The following is a 27894-nucleotide window of genomic DNA, read 5'->3' on the forward strand; positions in this document are numbered from 1 at the left end:
GAAAAGCTATTATTCACTCCTTGCACAAAGATTTTGAGAGCTTAGTTGTAAGCTTTCATATACTTCCTTCAGGTTACAACTTAATTCAATATAAATCACTGCTTCAGTTTTGTTTGGTAAGTTTGGTATTAGTAAAGAAGCACCAATATAAGGCAAACAAAATACTGCAAGAGACCTTTGAATTTCATCTTAATTCTTAATAAAGCGATGAATAAGATATAATGTAACTATGGATAACAGATAATTGTTCCTGCCTCAGCAAATTAACAGTGGAAAGCATTGGGGTTGTCAAGAGGAACATTTTTCAGAGATTCTTGCAAAATAATCAAATATTTGGGGTAACTGGTGAAACAATTTAACCATCATCTACGGTTCATTTTAGGAGCAAACCTTGAAAATCTGTGAGCCACGCAGGCTGGCTATAGTGCTCCGAGGCTAGGATCACTGTGTTGAAGAAGACCATGATGATGACGATCCAATAGAATGCTTGCGATTTCACTGCCTGCCGACATAACCTACGACACCTTCTATTCCATCGTCTGAGTTGACGCCTAGTAAAAGGAAAGAAAAGGGTGGATAATTTGTATTTTAATAAAAGGTAACCAATTCCAGGTAGAAGGGACTTTAGACATCACAGACTAAAAGCAGCATTTCAATAGGGCACATGGTTTTTCTAAAAGAATATATTCACTTTTTAATGAGTGTCAAATTTTCAAATTTTGCTTATATCTCAGAGTTTCTGGGAAATTGTTAAATCAGAGAAGTGGATGAGCTAATAATACATAAAAAAACAGGATATAATACTTTCTTTCTATCTATCTGTCTATTCATCTACCCATAACTCAAGCAATCAATCAGTCAATTTCAAAAGATCTACCTTTCTTTCTGCATCCATTGTTGCTGAGGTATTTCACTGCTTCCCATTTCTTCTGATTTATCATCTGAATCAGACTCGCTAATAGGTTTGGGAACTGCAAGCAAAGAAATATTGGATATTATAATGATAAAATCCTGAAGTATCATCTTTTATGTTGACCTACCAACAACATTGACCAGTACTCTCTATCAACTTTATTTTACACATTCATTATTAATGCTATACATAATTATATCAAACAGGTTTTCATCTGTCTTTATCAAATTGAAAAGTTGTATAAGTTTTAAGAACTCAATATAATACAAAATTTCCAAAATGAGATATTAAAGTGTATCAACTCCTTCAAATGATTTCTCCAAATAAATGATATCCCCCCTCTTCTCTCTCTCCATAAAAGAGAAATAACAAAAAACAGAGTCATGCTTTAGAATGATTTTATGAACTTAAACTTAAAAAAAATAATAATAGACCTGACTTTAAAGAAAACATCAAACGAGTACTCAAGTTTGTTTTAAAACAATTGAACATTAGTAGCAAAATTAGTGAATTGCAGGCAATTATTATTGCCACTTTGTAAGAGTACGTATAAAATTAGTTTGAGAGAAATATATAGATAGATATATATACTATTCTTAAAATTATACATATACTTTACAATTTGGTTAAACACTGTGAAAACATTACTGTACCTCAAAAGAGAGGTAGAGAGATACATATAAATGTTTACATTCAAATCCAACTTTCCAATTTAAAAATATAATAATTACTTCTGTCCTTTCAAGCATTTTCTTTGAAAATCCGTACAACTCTTCATCTTTTTTCATGATGTTCTTTCATTTCCCATACCATGACTTACAATCCAACAATGCATACATCTACTCATTCACAGCAGCACATTTACAAAACAGAAAGCATTTTGACATAACACAATAAGCAGCAAATTTATGCAACATCGTACATTCTCCTCAGTTCAAGGTTGAAATATCGAGCATGTGAATATGATGCATTGCTGATCTCATCTATCAATGGACACAAACATGTAGAATCTCATCTCACAAAACTGACAGAAAACAAGAACAAAGAAAGCGCAATCAAAATATTGCTTTTACCTGAGTAAGTTCACACCACAACATTACAAAATTAACATTTCATTTAACAGACTTGACAAGCAAAAGTGCATGATGATAAACGATGGTAAGAAACAACAATTGCATGAAAAATGAAGGAAATATTTCCAGCACGGTAAGCTTGCATTCGTAGAAACATAATGACATTTGAAAAAGCACTTTAAGAAACTATAACATAGAAGACAGTTTCCTGAAGCAACTTGAGGTTACATAATGTTATTATCTATACATAGTGCAGCAGTGTAAATATATGAATGCATTGTCTAAGAAAGAAAGAAAACTTCTGTGAACAATACAAACCCTTTTTTTCAAACTTCAGTCTTTGCAATATAATCATGTCATCACTTGAATACTAAGACTGAGATAAACTGAACCTATCAGACTTCCATTAATGATGTAGGCTCTTAACTGCATAAACACAGAGGTTTAAAATATCTAATATTATTCTACTGATAACCTTCCCTTTGACAAAATTCAATTATAACCTGCTAAAGTGGACCATTTCATTTCTAACAAACTGGCATTTCGAAAGATTTAAACTATAAAATATCTTAGGCAAGATATTGAGCAGGTTAAAAGACACCTATACCAAACTGCATTATACAGCCAAAACTCACTTTAGATAATTCCCAATATGTGGATAACAAACAAACTGCTTATTGCATGATTTAATGTAATATACAATGTAATATACAATGTAATATACAATGTAATATACAATGTAATATACAATGTAATACACAATGTAATATACAATGTAATATCCTCAGCCCCCATGTATAGGAAACTGAATTTTGCCGCTATATAAATTCAAGATTAGACTCGCTTCCTCCGCAGTTAAGTCATCCAGTTCATATATAAGAAAGTGTTCATCCAATCAAGGCTAGACTGTACACCTACTAATCAGAGACCTGGATGCATGTGATCATCAAACCTTTGCATTGTCAGAAGATCCTTGAATTCATATTATGAAGGACTTACTCTGGCTAGCAGAGCCCCAGACTTATGACCTGTTCAGACCACGGTAAATTCACGCGAGAATAGTATAAAGAACATCTTATAAAGAAATTTGTGTATAAAGAAAATTGTAAGAAGAGCATCCTATCAAGTACATTGGAGAAAGAATCAATGTATGGACTCAATAACAACATCCTACAAAGAAAAGTTGTTTTAAAAGAAACTAGTTTTGAAGAGGTCAGTTGACTAGACAGCTAGCCAATAATCATTGTACGGTCACAATGAGCCCCGCCCAGATACCGGTATATGACTTTTGTATGACACAGCGTTCAGGTAAGAATATAACTCAGATTCTTTATCAAGTTCTTGTTCAAAACAATGCTCAAATATGCATTTTGCCATATGCCATATTTTATACGACCTTCAAGCTAGAAAAAATTAATGATTTAAAGGATAGCTATACTTTTTTCATGTAATGAGTCGATGAATGTTGGAGGTCTGAACGGGGTTTTAGCTTCCCAGACCTTCTCTTATCCATGCCTGGGAACTAGAGATGTCATCACACCAATTAACCTTTCCAACTGGAGTGCAACATCATTCTAGAGGGAGAAAATTGGCTCAAATTCTTTGTGACAGATAGCTTAAGCTTGCCTCACGTCTTGGGTGATGTATGAATAGATGACTCCATTTAATATGTTCCCCCTTTCGATTAGAGCACTTCATCCGCGGAGAGCAAGAAAGGCGTCGACTCTTCTTACTCCTATGGGTCGTTAACGCCCTTCTGGCTCTCGGCAGATAATCTAATCTCTTATCAAGTTGCTATCAGAGTTGTGAGACAATGGTCTTGAGATACCTATCCCTGATTGATGCAGTCAGGTATTGTTCTCTAGAGGGAGGGATGGGAAGTCATGGGCAAAGAATCGAGGGATAGTTATCGTTGGGTGATGCCGCAGATTACTCCTGTATCCGATGTAAATGTCAAGATTTACATGTCTGCACACAAATGGTGAAAAAGGAGAGAAGACTAGATTGTAGAAACTGCTGTATGCTATCAAATAAAATCTGTTTTTAGATCACTCATTGGGATTTGTGGTTATACTACGCCGTGTTCATGCTTTACACACTGCTATTATACAACTCAAAAAACCAAATAGTAACCAATCTTAGTATTAAACCAAATTCTAAACTTGGCCTCCTCTTCCTCTCATAGAATAATTTCAAATGAACAATCAATATAGTGATCTATATTAATCAATTTAATGACAGAAATACAAACACATATTGATGCAATACAAAAGGCAAAATGCAAAATGCAAAAAAAAAAAATGTAACATTCATGCTGAAGTACAAGAGAAGGCACATGGCTAGAATCTAAATATACTGAAGAAGCAGGGTTTATGAAAACAATTTTTAAGAACTACAAGGGATAAACACAACGATGATACACAGTTCAGACTGTTGTAAAGACAGTTCACACAACATAACTGTCTCATCAATGATATCACAAAGGCAGCATGCAAGACCGTTAAACATCAATACTTTTTGTAGTTGCACTATTGTTTTTTTTTGTTTTCATTCTTTCATTTTATTTTCAAAAGCTGAAATTTGTGGAAAAAAGCATTCACATTCACTATTATTGGAGGGAAATGTTAAGGATAACATTTGTCAATGAATGTTGGAAATGTTGGAAAGGGCAACATGAAGTTAACAACCTCCAACATTTACAATCGTATGTATCATCTGGATCAACAAATAAATATAACTAAAAAGCAAAATATTTAAAGCAAGAAACAAAATTGGCTTGAACACTATGGAGTTCAAAATAGTTTTTAGTGAAGCAATTTAGACTTTAATAGACCCATTGTGTATCACAGATGGCAAGTCTACCCCACAAAATAAATGATCTACTTTTCAATTTGTACTTGAATACAATTTCCTTCTTAACATCATGTATACACTGTAAAAGGAATTACAAATTTTAACAATGAAACAATGAATAAAATCCCTGACTTTCATTCTTGAAAGACAATTTTTTGCAAACTTCATGACACAGAAAAGGTTACAAGACATGTTTCACACCAAAGGAGCACATATAAACATAAATATGTTACATTATTATGTCTTTAACATGCACGCAATACTACAATTACAATACCTTTGGTGTTTAAGGTACCAAGTCTCTTCCAGAGAACTGTGTGTCAAAGGTTAAAGGTCATCGGGGTGGAAGGTTAATGCAGCAAGGGTATAAATCGGGATAATTAAGTAGGGAGTATAGGGTTAATGCATGGTATTGTTTAATAATGCAATCCAATATCTGTTAATCTTAATCAAAAATGCATATTAAATAGAGGTTATGGTTATTCCGGTTAATAAGATTGAGTACAGCAAAATTATTCACAAATTATATGTGAGGAATGACTTGATCTAGAATTGTGTTTATGAATTTGTTATTTTACCGATCACATATTTTCATACACTATTGTGAAGTATATACTACTAGTGTGTTAATACTCGGTTGTTAGTTATGATGTCAATGTATTCACCCAATTGTTTCTGTTTGCTTTTACTCTTTTTGGAAAACAGCTTGCCTGTAGGAAAAAAGATTGTATCAAAATAGACTAAATTTATGATATATCATGCTAAATATCACTTTTACTAGATATTGTCATTATTCAAAACAATTTAGGTATTTGACACTCCCATGTGTATTATTATATTACACCTTATACCTTAACAATTTTGCATGCAAGGTTTGTTGGTTCAAATGAGATCTTAATTTGCAAACAGGCTCATATTTTCAAAATAGAAGGACAGAATAATTTCAATAAAATATATGTGATTAAATAATAACTGAAAAATAATGTAAATTGATGCTAATGATGGGTCTAATGAATTGGGAATATGATATGTACTAAAACATATCTCCTAAGTAACTAACTACTGCATGTACATTAAAATATGTGCATAAAATAGAACATACTTTATCTGAATACACCTTATATTCATGTTCACAGACACAATTACATCTGGGCTGTCAAAAATGTATTTTGAAACTCAGAAATCATTATACGATCAACTTTTTAATTATTTGTGCTATACTGCTTGTGCTTGGTCATTCATGGAACATGATCCAGGCGAAAGGTTGGAGGTCAAATGTCACAAACCACAACCATTTTACGATAGGGGTCATTGTCACATTTTGTTCAGGAGGGAAACAAGTTCGAGGTAGGCAGATGCATTATGGGAATGTGATGTTCTCTCTTTCCGACGAAAACATGAAAGGGGGTGATTCTTAAGGAGCATCAATGAGAAACAATTTGACCTTTGAACAAACCTATAACCAGGTTACAGGAATAACAAAAATAGATGGAGGTACATAACTTGGTCATCATACACACATCTACACATCTAAAAATTTTCATCTGGGAAACTATTTCAGGAACATTTTTTTTCTGGACATAATGAAAAAGAAGACATCTGATGAACCGACTACAATTTACCAAATAACCAGCAATAGACATTTTTCTTTTCTTTTCAAATTGAGGGGACATCAAAAAGGGGCATTTGATTTTGACAATGATCAGGCCACATATGACATAGTCAGTTTGGAACACTAGTTGGGACAGGACACCACATATGTGTTCTCTGCAGGAACAATGGACATGAATTCAATATTTTGTGACAATCATGGACATCACACGATGCTCAAATGACAATGGGGGTCACATATTTTGGACAACTGCACTGAAAATATACTAATTCACTGTTTGATTTTAAATATCTCCTAATTCGTTTTAAACAGCACACAAAATTAACATATTTACTTGTTATCCTTTTTTAAATATAATTTAATATGAAAACAATCAGGTTCTCTTCAACTTCACAGCTTTATGATTAAAATTAGGCAATTTAAGATAACTTTATGCTGGACGGTTGAAGCTAATATTTCTCTTTTCTTCATGTTACAATGTGAAAATGTCATGAATTTCCATAAAATGTAAACTGCACCCAAATCAGAATTAATAAAAACATGATTAGTCTTTAATAATCCATATAAGGAAAACGAATGAAAGTAAAAATGTTCAAAAATCACTGCAAGAAAGGAATGAAATATCACACAACCTATTAAATGAATGTAATATCAAATGAAATCAAAGAAAATGGATTATTTGTTAAATGATACGAGTGGATGAGAGAGAAAAGTAATTATTGAGTTTTCACTTACCGTGTTTTGGCGGACCTGGGTTTTGCTCACTGTCATTATCAGGATCAATATCCTCTGTGAAGGAAAATATACCAACAATTTAACAAATATGTATGGTTAACATTTATGATTGAAGGATATGTCAGTTGCATCCCTTTAATTAAAAGGTTACCACATCTCTAAAAAATAATGTCTGCTTTGAGTGGGAATGGCCTTTAATCTGCAGAATCAATTTGAGTTAATGCCCTTCTGGCTCTCAGCAGAAGATAAGGCAGAACACATGTTGACTATATTTTGTTAAAAAGATTGTTTAATATTTTCTTATTGTATTTGCCAATAGCAATCATCTTTGCATAAGATCGCTTTAATCCCTAGTGAACAAAATACAAGGCAAGATCAAAGATGCACTAACCAACCTTCATCTCAACTGTACCCGCTAAATCTATCTATTCAACTGCAATAAGAAAGATTGTGCCGTCATCTTAACGGCATTTAAATACAGGGGATAATACCATTTCATAATTTTGCAATTTTGCCCTTCGCGCAATGCTCGGGATGAGATGCGTACAGTTCTGCACATTGGCAGTTGCCATGGAAACCATGCATTACCTGCTTGTGTGATCCAGTCTAAGTAGCCTCGGAGATCCTCCTCTATCTGTTGCTTCTCTCGTAGCTTCTGAAACGCTCCTCTTGCTTTGGCCTTTTCTCTCTCCTTGGAGAATTCCCTGGGGAGGATTGAAGCGAGGTAAGAATTACAAAGGATGCTAGGAAGCTAGGCTTATGGCCTTATCAAAGCAACCATTAAGGCAGAGCACTGTAATAACAGCCATGTAAGAGCATGGAATGAAAAGATGATATATTGATATTATCGGCTGCGAGAAGTGACGAGGCTAAATGCATTTCCGATGATCGAAACCTGTTGTCTTCTGCTTATAAATGAGCAGTATCAACAGGAGGGGTAAAAGTAGTGCAAGGTATGATATGATGAACTAGTCATTGCTCTAGAGAATGCTTTTTCTCTTTTGTATTTAGTGTTTATCCTTCTCAGGCATGACATTGTTTTTCCATGAAAATTATTTTTTGCTGAAAGAATCACTGATATAATTCCATTTTTATTTGCGCAATTTATTTTCAATACATCAGAGCCTGAACATTTCGCATTTGTGTACTTTTCCAGAATATATACATTTGAGTGTGTATTGATTTAGAACATTTTAAAGTAGCAACTATTCTGTATGATTTGTTTTTCACTCATGTACATGTATGTAGTGCCAAGAGATTGACAACTCATGGGTAACCAACAAGAAAGGGTGGTGCAACATTAAACTTGAATTTGTGTCTAAAATATGACACATATAATATATCCTAACAAGCAATCTAAGAAATCCATGAAGTAATATAAAAAGTGTTATTCATGGAATTTAGCCAAAGTGCTATATGTTTGCCATTTCACATTATACAATTTCAAAGGTACACATATGGGTATTTCCCTGATTTTCCTGAATATCCCTGTATTTCCCAGTATTTCCCAAGAAATTGCTTCCCCTTCTAACATTACTAAACGCAGCTGGCTAGACGGTTTAAGGTTTCCTGCTCACACGCCTCACATCCCGTGATGAGGACAAACATTAGATGGCAGGCGGGCAGTAGCATGATTTGCGCACCCATGACATTCATCCATGCGATTCCCAGAAATGCTCTATGATTCCAAAGTTCTCACACAAGTTTTTCCATCTGATTAAAACTGAATTCAAGCTCTCTAACTGGAATTTTTAAAATGTATATCTTTCACTCGTTTGAAAGAAAAGACCTAGGACTATGAGTCTCGCTTAATTGTAGTGAGGCAATATTCCATGGTATAAAAAATAGAAACGATCCAAAAGTTTACGAAAATTATCTGAAACTGTATGAAACCAAGCGAAATATGACTCCAATCATTGGAAAGAGGGTATATTCTTTCATCGATTTAACTGGCCAATATGTTAGAAATCTAGAAGGATTTTCCTGTTAAAGTTGAAAAACAACAGTTTGCCAAATTCTCCAAAATATTTTTGATGTTTTAGTTATTATAGTTATCTTGAAAGCTTTCACATGCAAAAATAAAAATAAAACAATGTTGATCACTTAATTTTGTACACAGATTAAATTGATCAGGGAGGGTTTAAGGCTTGTGCGAGCAAGGGATATTCATACAACAAACTATGTTTTATATAATGTATGACTGCTGCTGGGGAAATGCCCAGCTTTATACCTGAAGAGAAATCATTATTAAATCTCCTGGTTTACAGTTTGCACTGTGCTTCAGATCTACATGTACAACAAGGGCCTGGAAAGCCAAACATCGTAAGAGCTTGCAAGCTCACATATCAGCTAAGGTCTCTTTGCATTGCAAGGGATAGCACAATGTTTCCTGGCTACAGGCTAAATGTGTAACGTCAGACTGATGTAGAAATCATAGTAAGACAGGCCTCCGTCTATATACATACCAGCAGCAGGCTAGCTAAGAAATGATGATGTGAAATCCATACGGAGTGGTTGGATGTTTGTTAAGCATGTTCTCTTGAACATGAAGACATGAATGTTTTGACTTCATAAAAGATGGAAGATGCTTTAATCAAACAGGATTTACATTGTGATGAGATTAATAACTCATTGCCTCTAAGTATCCGAACAATTATCATGAATGAAATTTCTAGTAGAAGAGTTTGAGCTTGCATTATTTTGTCTGTATTGAGAAAGTGGCAATACATTACATCACCTGGTCATAGACCTACATATGCATATTCTGTTCTGGATGATTTTGTTTTTGTTTTAATTTCAATCATAACATTATATAAGTCAGTGAAATTCTTGGACATGATTAGCTTTCCGTGACAAAGAAAGATTTAGTATAATAGAATTGACTCGGGGCTTTAATAGCTGCCAAAACATACATGACACACATTCTATCATATAACAGAACATCTATAAGCAATATTGTGTATGTTACTATCTACATGATTACCTGATATATTAAGTGATGTTGGAAAGGTGAATCAATTAAAAAAGGCTTACCTAAATTCATTCTTAATATCAGACAAGATGGGCATATGTGTATCAGGTTTATAATCAGTCAAAGAGCATGCTACCTTCAGGATGTAATACATTGTGAAATATATTTGAATCACGGTTAATTGTATACTTTAAACAACAGTGATATGCTGCCTCAATCAAACTACATTCTAGGATAATATTTAAATCTCGAATAGAATATACTTATTTCAGAGGTATTAACAGTAGATAAGGTATATTAGTATCATACTTCCTCTTGTGTTTTTGCCCCATATGATTACCTCATTCAATTTCAGAGTACTTCAATAGTGATTGATCCTATCCATTATTGTTACTATATTCGCATCCCCAGTCGAATTAACATATGTATGCAAGTCAATAAATTGTGTACCGGTATTCAGGTCAAATATGATAATAATAACAATAATAATATTCCATTCTTGTGTAGCACAGATCATGGGCTTCCAAAAAGCTTTGGAAATGATTACCCTAGCTTAAGCTCCGGCAGCCATTATTAGCATATAGTGCATTTGAAGGACAAATCCTACCAGGTACCCATTTACCTCACCTGGGTGGAGTGTGGCAAATGTAGATTAACATCTTGCCAAGAGGATTTGAACCCAGTACCTTGTGATTCACAGTCCTCAGACTTTATCCACTGGACCACATCACTTCTATATGTCCATAAAGAATACCTCTTTCATCATGATTACATCACAAAGCATATTTCATTGTAATATGTCACTTTAAAACATCAAACACCTTATAAACTGGGTTCATATCTTGCTTAGATAAGCATATTATGCGCATGTCTCTGGCATAGAGAGTGAACATTCTACATAGTACACTGGCACCATGCTCAAAAAGATGATGATGATGTGAAATCCATTCGCATGTTCCCCACACGATTACCTGATTAATTAACTGAGTATTTTAATAGCGATGTGTTGCCCCCGTCGAACGGCATTAGTCTAGATTCAGATTTCATGCAGACAGGCGTACGTGTAATCCACTGCACGTTTCCTACATGACTCCATAATTAAGTACTAATATGTGCTTCGTTCACGGTGTGTTAGCCGCGATTCATGTTTATTGTCTGTACAGAGCCGGAGGGGCATTATCTTACATAGGGCTACTTTAACAAAGGGTTAACGCCCTTCTGGCTCCAAACAGACAAAATATTTTATGTAGATGGAACGTTATTTGCTGTAAACTAGAATACTTCTCTGTTAATAAGGAATACAGGTTAACACCCTTTTGGCTCTAAGCGAACAATGCAACTATGTTTTGTGAATTAATCTACAGAGAAAGGAACATCGGTACAGAAGTATGGAAATGTGGAGTCCTTGAATAAGCATTTAAATTTCATCTGTTTGAAGCCAGAAGAGCGTAAACTCTGTGTAGAATGATATTGGTTTGATAACGCCCTTCTAAGTCCGAACAGATGAATTATCCTCAGCTGAGAGCTACAAGGGTGTGAAGCCTGTGTTCTAATATATGTGTCAAGGACCTTCTTGCTCTCCAATGAAGAAACTCTTCCTGTCACACTTAACCTGATTGATCAAGTAGTTGTTTTTTTGGCACAACAAAAATAGGATACACAATTATATTTAACATAATGGGATACAGAAATCATCCATTGATCTTTGAAATATAGTCCATCGATCAGGGATTTTCTTTGACGGGGATGATCAAGATCAGTGGCAAAAGCTATCTAGCTTCTAAAAGACAAAGTTGAGGAATAGTCACGTGGTTGCATATAGATTACATAAGAGTAGTTGTGTATTTTAAGATTTTGGAATCATCAAAATGATAATGAATCAACTGTTTTCTTTACAAATCATACACATTATAAGGCACTACATGATATATATGGATATATGGTAATGAAAAAGTTTCGTATCTATTTTGGTCCACAGTTTTAATGTATTTCCTGTTATACTTAGAACATGATGGCATGCCAAGTGCAATCTTTTCCGAGTGACCTTGCTAATGTGATAATCTTCCGAAATAGAAATCAAGAGATACCCGACACACCTCATAAAATAATTTTCACCTTTACCAAATCACAACCTTCTCTTTATTAAATCACCAACTCTGTGAAAGTTCACCTCCAAGTAGGTGACGTGTCAGTGAATATGGAACACGGAATCAGTTTGATGATTTGGTTACCATCACAATTCATTGTTCCTGGTTTATTATGATTTGAAACTTTAATGCTGGCCCACAAAGCAACTCAACTTTTCACCTACAGGTGTATTGTTTCTTGCACTATAGAAAATTGGCCCCCACTAGCTTGCATTCTGATTGAACATTAAACTTTCATCACAAATTTGAATAAAGTAACCATCAATATGTTCCAATTTGTATTTATTTTAGGAAAAAGAGAAGAGAAAGGACGTGGCTGATAGAATTGTAACATCAAAATGAATATTGATGAAGGCTCCCTGACCTAAAATTCAGATTCAATTCCATATAGTCATTTGGATTTATCTGGAAGAATCAAAATTGCCATAAGTATGTCAGTACAAGTGGAATTATATACTGTGAAAAAAGATGAAATATTTATGGGCTAAGGTGGCATCGAGATGAAAAGTGAATGCACTGTAAAAATCACTGGCCGATGCAAGGTTTAATAAAAACCTGTCTAATCTTTGCTATCTACCTAGATATGTCTACAAAGGTTTGCTTTCAATCAATCATATTTGATTAGAAAAAAAGAGAATTTCTCTTTCAATTTAAGTCACTGATTAGACCAACTGACATATGCATACATCATGAAAGTGTGGGCATTCGTATACAAAACTATTGGAAAGTTGGAAATATCCTGGATTTTGCACCTGTTCTTTGTGAATTATCAATCCCTTTATCAAGCATATAAGGATTCTCACAGAAATAATAATATAAGTTTGGTTTAGATGTGAGTTGACTTGAGTGGATGAACTGGTTGATGTTTATTTTAAGCAATTTGTTCTTCCCCACCCACTATCAGGGTAGGCGTCTAAAGGTAGTAAAGAAAAAATAGCAAAATAGAGTGTTTTCATGGAATAAAATTAAACCCCTCACCTATGGATTATGGTATGGCATCAACTACAAAGTATATCTAGAATAATCAGGATACACGAAAATAAATTAAAGCAGTATTCTGATGATCTGTCGATTCAAAATCTATGTGTAGGTGTATTCAACAAATTTTAATTTGATTTTAGTAATCTCTTCGACCTTTGGCAACTTTGAATTTTTTTTGGTTAAAAACTTGAAAAGTATAAATGTAACTTTCATACAAAGAAGCATGCAATTGTGTCACATGACCCTCTAATTTTAATTAAAAATTTCTATACAAGTAGGCCTACTGTACAAGGCACAAAGATAATTAATGAGAACAAGACTATTTCCAACAGAAAATCTTAGAATATCTAGATCATGACCCTTCATGTGGCATTTACCAGGAAACAAATGTTGAAATTGCAGTACGTTAAACTCTAAATAGTTATAAACCACCAGATACATCTCTATTCTAGTTAGCTCCTTTTTCAAATGACCAGCAACTTCAGAATCTTCTCATACTGCATTTGATACACGACAACCGTTGACCATGGATGACTCCTGGATTCCAATTTCCAAAAAGTCAAACAAACATAACGAAAGTTATCAAGCAAAGAGAGAAGGTCTACTACTCCTAAAATATTGGGGGTGTAAACATACGCCCCAAATCCCTGACTAGCAACAAAAGAAGAGGAGTTTGGTCCCCCTCTGACCCCTTCCTCTTCTAGATCTACCCCTATTGACACAATAGTATGCTAGGACAAGCAATGGATAAAATTAGAAGATTGATTATTGTTTAAAAATAGCTGCTTTGAAAGCACCATGCCATTGAAATAACATGTGATCTAACCTTAAAAGAAACATGACCTTAAAATACCATGACCTTTCCTACCTTCACAAAAACATAACATGAGGTGTGTTGAAATCCAGAATGGTGTATAAGGTTTGTGAGAACTACATGGGATAATGCCCTTCTACCTTTCAACAGACGATATATAGTAGCATCACTCTAAATCAACTTCCATTGTTGTTAACTATGAATATATGTTATGTTTCTGATCTGTGCTTGCTTTAAATTCTTTGATCAATTACCACTTCCCTTTTGATTTTAAGTTCATCATAATTTGCCATTTAAGTTATAATTCCCCTACCTAGTTTTGATGTTTTGGGCAATATTGTACCCATACACTGACATAAATTTATTGCGTAAATTATTCTACCGTTATCTGATTGTTATGTATTGCTTTGTACTTTTAATCTGTATTTGAAATCCAAACTTTCTTGGTTGTGACAAATAAATAAATAACCATATAAATAAAGCTATTGCAGCTTTGAGAACACTTCCTGAGTATCACACAGGTCCTAAAAGATGTCTCACAATATAAGTACTCATAGTCAAAGGCTCATGAAATTTGATAGGTAACACAATCCATGCTAGTGACAAACAATTATAGAAGTTTAGAAATATTTTCTTAAGTTCGATGTCAGCTATTGTGGTTGTTTGTTTTACTGGGCACTGTTTTTTTATCTTTCTTCTTGAGCACAAGAGATGCATGGTGTTGAAATGCATCCAGGATGAGAAAAGGAACCACAGAAAATATAATTTTTCATGCATCTTATTGATCAAATTCTTCTCATCTACAACAATTAAGTAATCTGATATGTGAATTCCAAAGTGGATGTGATTTAAAATGAAACTGATAGCATTGGTAGTAATAGGCCCGTCTTCATCAGCTCAAGTTTGCAGAATAACCTGCTATTTTAACTATCCCGATCACAAATTATCCAGCTGATTTGCATCTTCATCAGTCCGCAATTGCAATCAGCGGGATATTTGGTAAAGAAAATATGGTGAGAAATATTGGTCTTGTTTCTAAAATATCCCGCTATTTGGGAAACAGCCAGCTAATTTGCGCCCGTCCTAGCTAGTTTGTGATGAGCATATTGGTCTGGTGAAGATGCAATTACAAGCTTTAGGATAATATCCCAAGTCTGAAAAAAGCGAATTATTTGGCACTCTCGAGCTGAATGAAGACAGGTCTAATGAGACTTCTTTGGGCAGATGTGGTTTCAATTTTGGTTCAAATGATAAATAGCATTTTTTGTATCATCAATAAGAATAAAAAGCAAACATAAGTTGAAAAATATCTGTGTCACTGGAAGTCTGGATCTAAAATATCTTAAGTGCATTTTATTTTCCTTTAACTTGTATTCACAAAAGTTTACGCATGTTCTCACAGATGGTTTTGTATTATGATGCTGTATATCCTTTAGGGAGATTAGGATTAAACTGTGCTTTCTTACCAATTAAGCATTTTTATAGTACAGTACACAGCCTTGAACACAACATATTGATACAGTAGCAGATCCAGGGGACATAGGATGCATGTGATTCCCCCCCCCCAATCAAACCAAACTTTGCTATTACTTAATACTCCCTTGAATACTAAATCTGAGGTAACTTGGGCTGGGAACTATGTGAAATATGTGTTACACCTTAATCAAATCATCTCAACAGATTAACAAATGCCATTTGTTTGGAAAGACAGGGGCTTTAGCAGAGCAATAACTCCCTTGTAGCTCCAAACAGATGATACATATATGTGTGTCCATGTCTTTTGCTTGTTTGGACCCCGGCCTCCCCCCCCCCCCCCCCCCACTCAGTGTTATTAAGGGTACGCGTATGCTTGTTCCCTCTTTTTGAAAGCACCCCTATCTAAGGATTGCCAACATTTCCGAAACTCCCTTTCGCGGGCTATTCGCTGGCTTTTCCTGCCTTGGAGACCCCCCCTAAATACGGAAAAATGCTCAATGTACCCCCCTAAATTCGGAATAATTTCTCAGGAGTCCAAAGAGATGAGAGAAAAAAAGAAAAAATACCCCCTTTTTAAAGAAATCTCCACGTGAAAGTCAAATACACCCCCTATTTTTACAATTCTCGGGCCGGACTTTGTCGCACGAAAAGTATCCCTTTACCGGACATTTTGGTAACATGCATGCGGTCATTCCGACCATGGAGTGGGGGGGCCGGGGTTTGGACAAACAAACATTTGAGCCCCTCCTCTACAAAAAGTCCTGGATCCACCACTGTAACATTTCAATAAGATATATTGTTTGAAACAGATAAATGGCTCCATACGAGTGCTGTGGATCATCATCATCATATAATACTGAGTTATGAATGATCTGTTTGAAACCATAAAGGTGCCACCTCACATATACTTTAACTGAGAGGTTAAACAAACGCCCTTCTGGCTCCAACCAGATGAATTATAAAAAAACTTGAAAGTGACTTACCCACTTAGGACACCAAGAACCAGGTTGAGGACAAAGAATGAACCAATGATGATGAGACTCACAAAGTAGAGGAACGGCCACCAGGGACCAGCACCGTCATTGATCTGAAATCACAAGATCAAACATCCATTTTAGAAATGAAACAAAGAATTAAAACGTTATTTAAAATTTGTATGTAATTTGTTCATTTGTGCAATAAATAGTATGTATGTAAGAGAGAGAGAGGGACAGAGATTTGATTTGTTTTAATTAGATGTTATTTTTTTTCCATGTATACAATATACATCATCTTTAATTTTCAACATGGTCACATAAAATCATACATAGAAAAAAGGGGTCATCATATGAACGGACATCCTTTTCATAAGTAAAATATGCTCATACAATACATATATATATATACATAATATGTGAAAAATGAATGATGGAACCGCGATTGGCCAACAACAAATGAAAGAGAAAGAGAGAGAGAGAGAGAGAGAGAGAGAGAGAGAGTAAGAAAGGGAAAGGGAAAGGGAAGAGTTGCATTCATATAGTGTCAAGTGAAAAATTTAAAGTCTGTGGATATCAAACACCTTAATAACATAAAAGAGAGAAAAACAGAGAGAGAGAGAAACAGAAATAGAAATGGACAGATAGAGAAGGAGGGAAGGGTTTCAACATTCAAGGGAAGAGCATAAAACCAATTTGAAAACTTTAAGCATTATACCTTTTGAAATTGATATCCTTTAGCCCATATATGGTATAATAATAATAATAATCTGTTTTTTATATAGTGTTCAAAATGTGCAAAAATATTGACGAACATATATAAGCATAACTAAGTAGGACAGCAAAAGTGGATTAAAAAAACTAATTGTATCACAAATCCATCAAATTTTGAAAAACATTATGATAAAATGACTGCAACATAAAAACTGTCCTTTCATGTTTAAGTTTTTAAAATATTTTTTTAAATGATAAACTATCCCATAGCAGAATTGAATGAAGCTCAAAGAGAGGAATGGTAAAGGAGGTTTCAATGTCTGGGCTGTTTACAATTTGTAGGCGATAAAATATTCCTACAAATCATTCCTTTCCGATAAACACCCCTTCTCCTCTGACTCTGGCAACACTTGTAAGTTAATCTTGGTTATCACCCAAGGAAAGGCTGAGTGCTTCTCCGTCTACATCTTCTCTTTATCTCCCTCTGTCTACCATCTTTCCTTGGAAAGAAAAAAAATCAATGAAAAGGCCGTCTGATAGGGGCACAACATTCTCTCCGGCGGCGTAGCATCGGCAAACACAGCCCAAGATCAGGGCAAACACTAATCCTGATGATTAAATCCTCATCATCAAATAATTTCCTTTCCTTACAGACATGGAGCTTTAGAAACCGCCTTGAGGGGAGGGGGGGGGGGGGGGGTTAGGGTGTGTAATGCGCTACCTAGGCAAAGGTCACGCGAGAGGAGGTATTCATTACAATGTTAACAGCAAGACCGGCTATCCATTGCAAGATGGTGCATGGCCTCAATGTAAAGCTATGTAATTCATCTTGTTCACTGGCAACACACATGGGAATATCATCAGAGCACTCAAACACAGAGATATATGTTCCGCCTGATTGATTCTCAGGAATAAAACATGACAGTGGTATACTGATATGCATCTCTGATTTTATAGCATTACACTTGGAAGAAACCATTCTGCACTACTGCTGATACATGTCCAACTAACTTAAGCTTAAAACCCAAAACAATGTGTTTTATGTCAGATAAAAGTATGTAAACATGAGTTTCGTCAAAAAATATACTCTTTAGTATTGAATTATAATGTTAAGAAATAGTATAGAGAAGAAATAATATACAAAAGTGATAACCCATCACTATCATCAATTCAGAAAATGTATGGAATGAAAATTCAATGTATTTTGTTGTATAATAAAGACTTTAAAGTGCAAAAATGGTTAGAATACATAGTTCTAAAAATATACACACACTGTCTGTGCAACCCTTCACACCCTTTTACCGGTTAAACAGCTCTTTTAAAATTATTTTCTTGCTACCTATTTTGAATTGATTAAATGAATACCATTCTAATTTCCATCCTTAACATGGCTTACTTATCTTTAACCCATTAACTACTGAGTTCTCTCATTCCCATAGGCTCAACACAGGGTTCGACCTCTTTCAGTAGGCAATGAGTCAATAGTGGATGAAATGGAAATCAAATTCAAGTTAAAGTTAATTTTATTCAAGTTTGTTTTCATCCTTAGTTCGGCTTACTGCTCTCAAAGAGCCATATACATTTAAAAGTGAACTTCTGATTACTAAAACTAATTGAACAACTTTTTCTCTTTTTATTCCTTTGTTCCACTTCTGACATGATCTAAATTTCCTCGGAGTAGGTTCTATCCAAGATGGGATTTCAGTCAATTAAGGCCAGGTAATACAGGCCAGGTCTCAATTCACAAAGGCACATGTTTCTCTCTGTAAGATATCTAGATGAAAACCCCAAAGTAGTTAAAAGTTATGACACAGAGCATCCATCATTGATGTCACACACGTAAGACCCCCTCCCTCTAGAATTGATCCTTTTCACACATGCAGCTGATGGATTAATAACCAAAAAGTTGAAAGACCTTCCAATTTCCCAAATGCCTGAAATAGATTAATGGGAATTTATGATGAAATGCATCTGTTCATTCATTTATGTGCACTTGATCTTGTACTTGATTTTTTTGTGTAAAAATATTTGTGAGATTTTGATACTACTAGACAGACTTAACAGTCAATTTCTGCTACCCTTAATGAAAGATAACAATGCTGCATATAACTATTAATTAAAATCACATTGTTCACTTTTCAATCAAGCAAAATGGAGACAAAAATCTCTCATGACAAAGATATGATGAGTGACAAATTGATTCTTGTTACTATTAAAGCTGATCCTAATTGCAGCTGAACAAATACAAATATGACTGATCAAAAGCATATGACACATCAGAAAAACAAAGTGAATAAATGAAAGTCAAAAGATATAGGTGCCTTCCTGTTACACAGAGCAAACTGACAAGTTTGAAACCTGATAAAGGAGTAAGAAAATAACATAATACAGAATATGGAAAAAGGGGGTTATGACACATCAAAATAGAATTAGTGACCCCCTTTTTAGGTACGCATTCCTTTCAAAATACAAATTATTTCATAATGTGTATGATATTAGCGAATAATTGAATATATAATCCTGATGCCTGTAGCGCATTTAATCAGCCACAGTACACAAGGCTGTATTATACCACCAGTGACAGCAAACCTGTTCATTAGCATTATATACCTAGCCATATTACAAGAAATCTAGGCGATGCTGTTGTACTGTGCACGAGTTACACTGAATTATGCATCTAATTGGGGAAGCTCAGTTATATTAATGACTAAATTGGACAAACTAATAGCACTTTGCTTTTAGGGGAATTCTCACCGGCACCCAGAGCCGTCCTCTCGCATGCATCTCTCCCCCGTCATAAAAGATGCATTATATACATATATACTTGATAAATCATACTAAAGACGAGGACCGAGGGACAAGAACATTGGAAAAGGTCAGAATACTACACCTGGGATCTGTTGTATAAAGGGGGTAATATGATACATCATTTGAAAGAACGTTAGCATTCAGCTATAGTGAAGGTCAATTAGGCCCTGTTCTAACATGCTCATACAGAGATGGGTGTTGATTGATGAACCACTTACTGATGTTGTATCACCATGTGGATTAATACGACATGGGAAACAAAACTTGCGACCTCTTGCATAAAAAAAAGGTTGCATCATACTCCATAAGACCAAAAGAAAAAACACTTTCAATTGAACAGAATCATTTATTTGGACTTGCATCAGGATTTCTGATGTTGGGGTTGAATGTAACTCATTATGTAGTTGGCATCTGACAAGTGAAAACAATATGATGACCAAGGTAGAGTATCCAAGTAATTAGCAGATCCAGAGTGGAACCCCCCCCCCCCCCCCCACAATCCAAAACTAGCATCTCTTAATTACACATCAAGTATTATGCCCCCCTCCCACATGCAATTGAACCCTTTTTTTCCTTTTTTTTCCTGAGAATATTCATACTTGTTCAAGACAGACAACCGACAGACATACAAATGATTATGACGGTTGTTAGATAAAGAAGGGTTTTGTCATGTATCAAGACAGACACAACCCCCCCCCCCCCCCCCCCCCCCCCATCCACCTCCACCCATTCCTCTCCGGCAGAGACAATCCTGGATCATCCACTGACTTATAACTGGGCATGACTTGGTTGGGGGATCTGCATGCACATGTCTGAATTTAACCTAAAAGCACCTACAACGCTCGATCAGCTCAACACTGTCTATGGCACAAACCAGCGGCAATAACAGCACAATAGAAGGCCAGTGATACACAAGTCAATAATAGAATGTCATCTTGTCTAATCAGCTATCGAATGGAACACTAGTCATCCTGTAACCTGAAACTAGAACATGAAAGTTGAGAGGTAGGGTGGCCGGGGTAATGTGCCCTTTGCCCAACATTAAAAGGTGATGATGAGAGAACAACCTGGATAGAATGAGGGTGATTCTTTATGGTCAGGACTAGACACTCATGCTATTATGATACCATCAAGAACAGAACTGATGCAGCATATACCAGTAGCCAAAGATATTTTTTAACCAAACTTTCTAGTAATAAACACTTTAAATTTGACTGCATAACAAATGCTCTGGCAACAAGTGCTCCGGCAACAAGTGCTCCATGGAGAATATCCTACTGTAGCCAACTTCTCAAATCCAACCCTGACCAAACACTCTACCTATAAACCCCAATCCTTGTCCTAATCCTAACCTAAAACCTTACTGCTACACTGTCCTAAAATCCTGTAAATTTATCAAGCTTTCATTCGGATACCGCTTAATCATTAATGCTGTCATTGCATTTTCATTTTCATTCCAAAAATGGCTTTTCCTTGTAATCTCTGGCTCGGGCTTAAAATAAACCTTCTTCTGAAACCCAAGCCATGTTTTCCCCAAGGGACTTTACTTCAGACAGTACTTATAAAAAGAACACATCTGGTACAGATGCACAGGACATGGCGCCAGGCATTACCAAGCGCATCATATCTTTAAAATGATCAATGAAAGTTACTTGATATTATCGAAAGGTACTTATAATATTTTGCATGAGTCGACAATGAGTCAGGTAGGTAATGTTTTTCACAATCTCAAATTTGTGATAATTATTATTACAAACATTAACATTACTTCTTGAAAACAAAACAAAACTCAATATCATGTGGATAATTCTTTCCAATCATGTTTTCTGTTGCTTTGAACTTTTAAACACATGCATGCTTGTAATTTATTCATGATTGTATAGCTTGGCCTTTTTAGAGCGATTAAGGCATTACCTCTTATATTTTAACACAGCATAAAAGCTCTTATGGCTCTGATTATATTATTTATCTGTCATTGTGATCATTGTTATTACAAACTTTAACAAATTACTTCTTGAAAACAAGAAACTCAACATCACATTTATAATTCTTTCCAATCATGTTTTCTGTTGCCTTGGACTATCAAAAACATGCATGCTTGTATACTGGTATTAGCTTGGACTGTTTGGATCGAGAAAGGCATTGGCTCATATACTCTAACACAGAATCAAAGCCCTTCTGGCTCTGAATAGAGTATCTATCTGTCTTGATTCTCATTTCCCACGACAATTCATGTCAATCGATGAGATAATCAAACCTGCCCCTGTTTACATTACATCACTACTTCTTACAGCTACGAGACAAGACAGGCAGGCAATTCTTCTTTCGACTGATTGTCTGAGAAACTAAAGCCTGATCATTCAACTAAACCATGTTTGTCTTCACGTGTTCATCAAACAGTACATGCTCGCTCATGCCATTGTCAATTGCTATCAAAACCACCATCATTTGATTTCATTACTGTCACGTGAGAAAGATTTCTTTCTCCCCTCATGTTCAGTATCTCTCTTATATCTTACTGCTAAATTTCACCTCCTCTCCTCTACACAAACTATGTATTACTTACTTGAGAGAGAGAGAGAGTGTGTGTGGGGGGGGGGATAGAAAGAAAAGAGAGAAAGGAAAATGAAAGAATAGACACAGAGAGACAGAGATGAGAGACAGAGATAAGAGACAGAGATAAGAGACAGAGGTAAGAGACAGAAGAGACAGAAGAGACAGACAGATAGAGTGAAAGGAAGAAAGGAGACACAGAGAGAAGAAACAGATGGAGAGGGAAGGGAAGAAAAGAGAGCGAGAGAGAGAGAGAGAAAGAAAAAAGAGAGAGAGAGAGAGAGAGAGAGAGAGAATGTATTGTATTGTGAGAGCCAGAGACAAAGAGAGAGAGAGAGAGACAAAGAGAAAGAGAAAGAGGCAGAGAGAAAGAGAGAATGTGTTGTCTTATGAGAGCAAGAAGAACATTAACCCTGCATTAAAGCATATGAGATGACGCCATTCTGGCTCTCAACTGACAATATACATGTATCTGTAAATTACTTTATCTGATTTTCAATAGTCTTTCCATTCTCATGACATTTACAGTAAAAGTTGCTCTCCGGATCCCATTTCAATTCATTTCTCAAAAGTTTTGACATCCCAAGTGCCCCTGTAAAAGCATCATACTTATGTTGAATCACCCTTGTGGCCATTACTTCAAAGAAGTCCACTTAACCTAGTGGTTTCTGGTAATTCATCTCCGATAAAAAAAAAAGAAAAAGATGGGAAGCGGGCCTGCTGGCAATTGCTTCCCTTATTACTGGGTTTCCAGACAGTGTGTCATTTAAATATGAGATCAACAAACTACAGCAATTGCAGCCATCTCGGATTGCCAAACTGCAGCTACTCATAATATCCTGCTGAAACATGTGCTCTCCCTGGGGGGTAGTTATGTGATGCATCGGCCCTCTTCACATATGAAACATCATCCAATGTATTAAGGCGTCCAGAGTTAGCTCATGGGTCATTGCCGAGCTCAACATTGGGGGCTACCTGGGAAAGCCATGACTTTAGACCATAGCAACCATATGCTTCCCAAGAAACTAAAAACTTAGCAACTAAAAACGGCAAAAAAACAAGCTGCTGAAGCAAATGACATAGTCCTTGCTACTTCAGCAAATCTCAGGGTTTTTTTTTTTTCTTCTTCTCAAGGATCGTGCAAAACTAAATTTAAAAAAAAGTTGTCTAGTTTACTATTATACTCTAACTATTGTAAGGTATCTTTAAACAGACAAAAATAGATTTTTAATTTGATCCTATACAGAATGGCAAAGGTATGAAATGAAGTAGTAGAAAGTAACAGAGGATAGATAGAACATTACATATGTTCAAAGCCAGAAGGGCGTTAATTCTGTGTTGACGTATATGAGTTAATGCCCTACTGGCTCCAAACCAATGATAAGAGGAAGCAGACTTAGATAGCTCCCACGCATGAAGAAGAAAAAAGAGAGAATAAACTGATAAACTGACAAGATGGGTTGCAGAACAAAGGGGGAAATGGTGGAAAAGGAGATGCAGGCTATTACTATAAAAAAAAGATGGATGGACACTGAGGTAGAAGATTATTTCATCTGGAAATGGCTACAGCAAAAAGAGTTATATTAGATGAAGAAAGAGTCAAGAAGACCCCCCCCCCCCCCCCCCAGATCTATGGGTCGATGATGATTCTTTGAACAAATATTGTATACTTTTTTTGGGGGGGGGGAGTATGGCTTATTAAAAAAAGATTAGGTCATAAATGCTTTGTTGTTTAATGCGGAACCACAAATCAAATATGTTTTTAGCCCTATCAAATTTCTTCTAATGCTTCAACTTTTTCCATACTAGCACGTGTTCTACACTGCAGTCTTTCACGAGCAAACATTACCGGTGTGAAGTGCGAATGTCTGGGATTTCTTCAGACATGGCTCTCAAAGTCTGCACGCACATCTCCATTTTAATGCACATAATCCATTTCTACGAGTTTGAATTAAAGGCTGCATAGTCTGTAACTAGACTCTTTAAATGGGTATAAATACAGATCTGACCTATGTTTTTGCATTACAGAGAGATTAGAGATAATACTTTGATTATACCATCCACCCCCAACTTGAGAAATAACCTGGATATATAGCACATATAGCTTTTTAAATGCCAATAGATTTATGTGGATTTTGAAGCTTTATAATTAAGCGTGTTTAGGGTGTGTCGTATAAAAAATAATCACACTATTTTCAGATAAAAATATAAATCGATTAACTTGGAGTAATTTAACATGTTCCAACAATCTTTAAATGAGTATAAATACAGGTACGTTTTTACATTACAGAGAGATTAGAGATAATACTTTGATAACATCTACCCCAACTTGAGAAATAACCTGGATATATAGCACAAATAGCTTTATAAATGCCAATAGATTCATGCGGTTTTCGAAGCTTTATTATTAAGCGTGTTAAGGGCGTGTCATATAACAAAATAACCACACTATTTTTAGATAAAAATTGAAAGAAAAATCTATTCTCTTTGAATTAATTTAAATGGAGAGACTATGTTCTAACAATCAACATTCCAAAACACAATATCTCTGATGTAAAAAGTAACATCAAATTCAGCAAACAATTATCCAAATAATGTCACTTGATCCCTGCTAGTGCAATTCAATATATAGGGATGTAGTGTGAAACTACGAATTGCATTTTCATCATTCAAAATTGTTTAATACAAGACAACTTACAGGGCTATGAACCTAAGGAGCTATTTCATCAAATTTGGTATTCTAAAATGCTGTTTATTACAAAATCAAATTCTATATAAGGCAATTTGACTGAATTATTTCTGACAAACAGATATGGCAAGTGTTGTCTACTGAAGATATGAACATGTCAAAATAATATGGCAAAATTTCACTTAAATTGTACCATAATGTGAAAGAGGATGTCATTTAAGACACACTTCTGCAAAGATTTCCCCCCAAGAAATGTGTTTGAGACAAATATTAATAAAAGAATGCATAATTTTTTATTTTTTGTTTGTTCTCAGAAAACATAAATTTGCATTCTTTCATCGATATTCGACTTTGAACAAATTTGTTTTGATAAATCCTTGTAGAAATGTGTCTTAAATGACATCTTCTTTCACATTATGATACAATTTAAGTGAATTTTTGCCATCAATTTTTTGGGGCTTCCAATACTTTAGAGGGGCTTTAATCTAAATACAGTCTAATAATTTTCCTTTTGTTCATGATAATATAAGACATTTCCATAAACAGATCAAAATAGACATTTCTTTTATATCTCATTTAATTTCTTCCACGATTTACATAAAAATTCAATAATCTTCATCTAATTATTTCATTACAGAGTTCATAAGAAATGGGGAAGTAAATAATGGAGAAAATTTCCACCCACCATGCAATCTTATACAGGACTCACATTAAAGCACAGCTAAGATTGTAAGTTGTAAACACCGTCACATTGACAGTGAATCTTTACATCTGCAAAACAAGATGTCTAATTAATCAGTTGTATAAAGCAATATCCTATTTACATCCTTCAATATCAAATTTTCAGATACTATTTTGTCGGTCAAAGTCACCTTGTCATCTTTTAGTTCGCTCAAAGAAATGCCTTCAGCTCTGACTCTCTAATCCATTATTCATGAGTATCCTTGAAACATGATCTTTCTCTCTCACTTGTTTGTTTACGTCTATTTGCATTAGATGAACTTCTTCATTTGCCTCATAGAAAACAAACGATATAGAGAACATTCTCAATTAAATCTTGTACTTAGAAAAAGAAATTAGTTTATGACATTGCAGAAAAAGCACCTAAAATCTTATCTCAACATTTATTAGATTCTTATCTTTCTTCTTTTTCTTTTAGTGATATTAGTCACGGTACTCTAAAACAAACCATATGAGATCATTTTTCTTTTCAAGAAATGCAATCAAATTTCAATAAAACTCTGAATACAAAGTGTGTATTCCCATCCTGAACTAGAAATAATTGATTCACAATTTTAATAAAGCCTGCTTTGTATTTAACTCATCCAGAAAACTGTGAAATCCAGCCAGCGTAACAAAAACCGCTGTGCTTTCAGATTTAATAGGATGCATGTACGAAGAGCTCCGATCTGAGCCCAACCGTAGAGTGAGTACTAATACCCCCATGCTCTATGTGACGAGAGTCAGGGGAGTTTGTGTAAACAAACAAGTAGCAAACCGACGACCAACCCTGCCTCATCAACAGACTGGAGTCACATGAATGGAACCTGTTACGCACTATTTGATGGAGACGACAGTGGGTATTTGCTTGATGTTAGAAAGCAAATGTCATAGGAAAGGTTGTCCCCGATCATTATGATCAGATCTGTGTTTCAGCTTAGATGAATTAAAACGTTAATTTGTGGATAATCAGTTTGATGTCTGATTTGAAAATCCATTTCAGTAGATAACCAAATGAAAATTAGGTTGTTATTATGAAACGTGTTAACAATGAAAAAATTAGAATTGCTCCCACAACATCTAATACAAAATTGATGAATGATGCTAATTCACGTATACACACTCAAAGAGCAAGCAAGATGAACTTTCAGAATGCCATTGCCATACTTTGAACCGGCCATTGCGGTTAATCATTCATAAGATAACAGAGGTGCTGGCTTAATCCTAAAAGCAGTATCAAAGGAAACTCCTCTCTATATGTTGCTCCATGGTGATAACAAAAATCAGCTATCTATCTTTCCAAAGCTGTAACTTGTCACATGTTCCCAAGCTCTTGCCTGTCTTAAAAGGTGAAAGGGATTTCCCCTACTCTAATCAGGACTGATATAAATCATTACCCTCAATAAACATCTAGGCTCTGAAGTCAACTGGTCCTGATGATGAAGTGTGTTCCATTGTGTCTGATGCAAGTAAACTTCTTCTTCTTCTTCTTCTTCCCTAACAGTCAGTAAAGGCCATTATCGGATGTATTCTCGTACTGACTAATCCCCATAACAAATTACAAAAATCAAAGACAAATCTGCTGATAACCAATCAGAAGCAAGAATTTGAGTAGATTATAACAAAAACTGTCATTTGTCACTGATGACAAGTTTTGTGAAACGCCCCCAGATCTTTCCAAGGATTATTCTACCTCATCCAGACTTAGGAAAACCAGTTTCATTAAAGACCAGTGAACTTCAAATCTTATATCTTTAAAGTTTAAAGAGGGTGCTTGGTAGAATATCACTCTGGTATGGTACATGGTTATTGATAGGGTGTTTTTCTGTTCCTAATATTGATGGGCTTGAGATACAACCAC

The 27894-nt window shown here is 35.1% G+C and overlaps 1 protein-coding gene across 1 annotated transcript in view; it reads right to left on the reverse strand.

The window, feature by feature from the left end:
* LOC578128 (voltage dependent calcium channel L-type) overlaps window positions 1–27894 on the reverse strand; it is a gene marked incomplete at its 5' end in the record, with an annotated part of 82157 nt that overhangs the window by 40631 nt on the left and 13632 nt on the right. The window contains 5 exon segments of the mRNA NM_001124763.1: window positions 391–551; window positions 878–971; window positions 7202–7240; window positions 7775–7890; window positions 16559–16662. Of these exon segments, the coding sequence (NP_001118235.1) occupies window positions 391–551; window positions 878–971; window positions 7202–7240; window positions 7775–7890; window positions 16559–16662 (514 nt within the window).

The sequence above is a fragment of the Strongylocentrotus purpuratus genome, unplaced genomic scaffold (assembly GCF_000002235.5).
Source record: "Strongylocentrotus purpuratus isolate Spur 01 unplaced genomic scaffold, Spur_5.0 spur5_contig_858, whole genome shotgun sequence".
NCBI classification, from domain to species: Eukaryota; Metazoa; Echinodermata; class Echinoidea; order Camarodonta; family Strongylocentrotidae; genus Strongylocentrotus; species Strongylocentrotus purpuratus.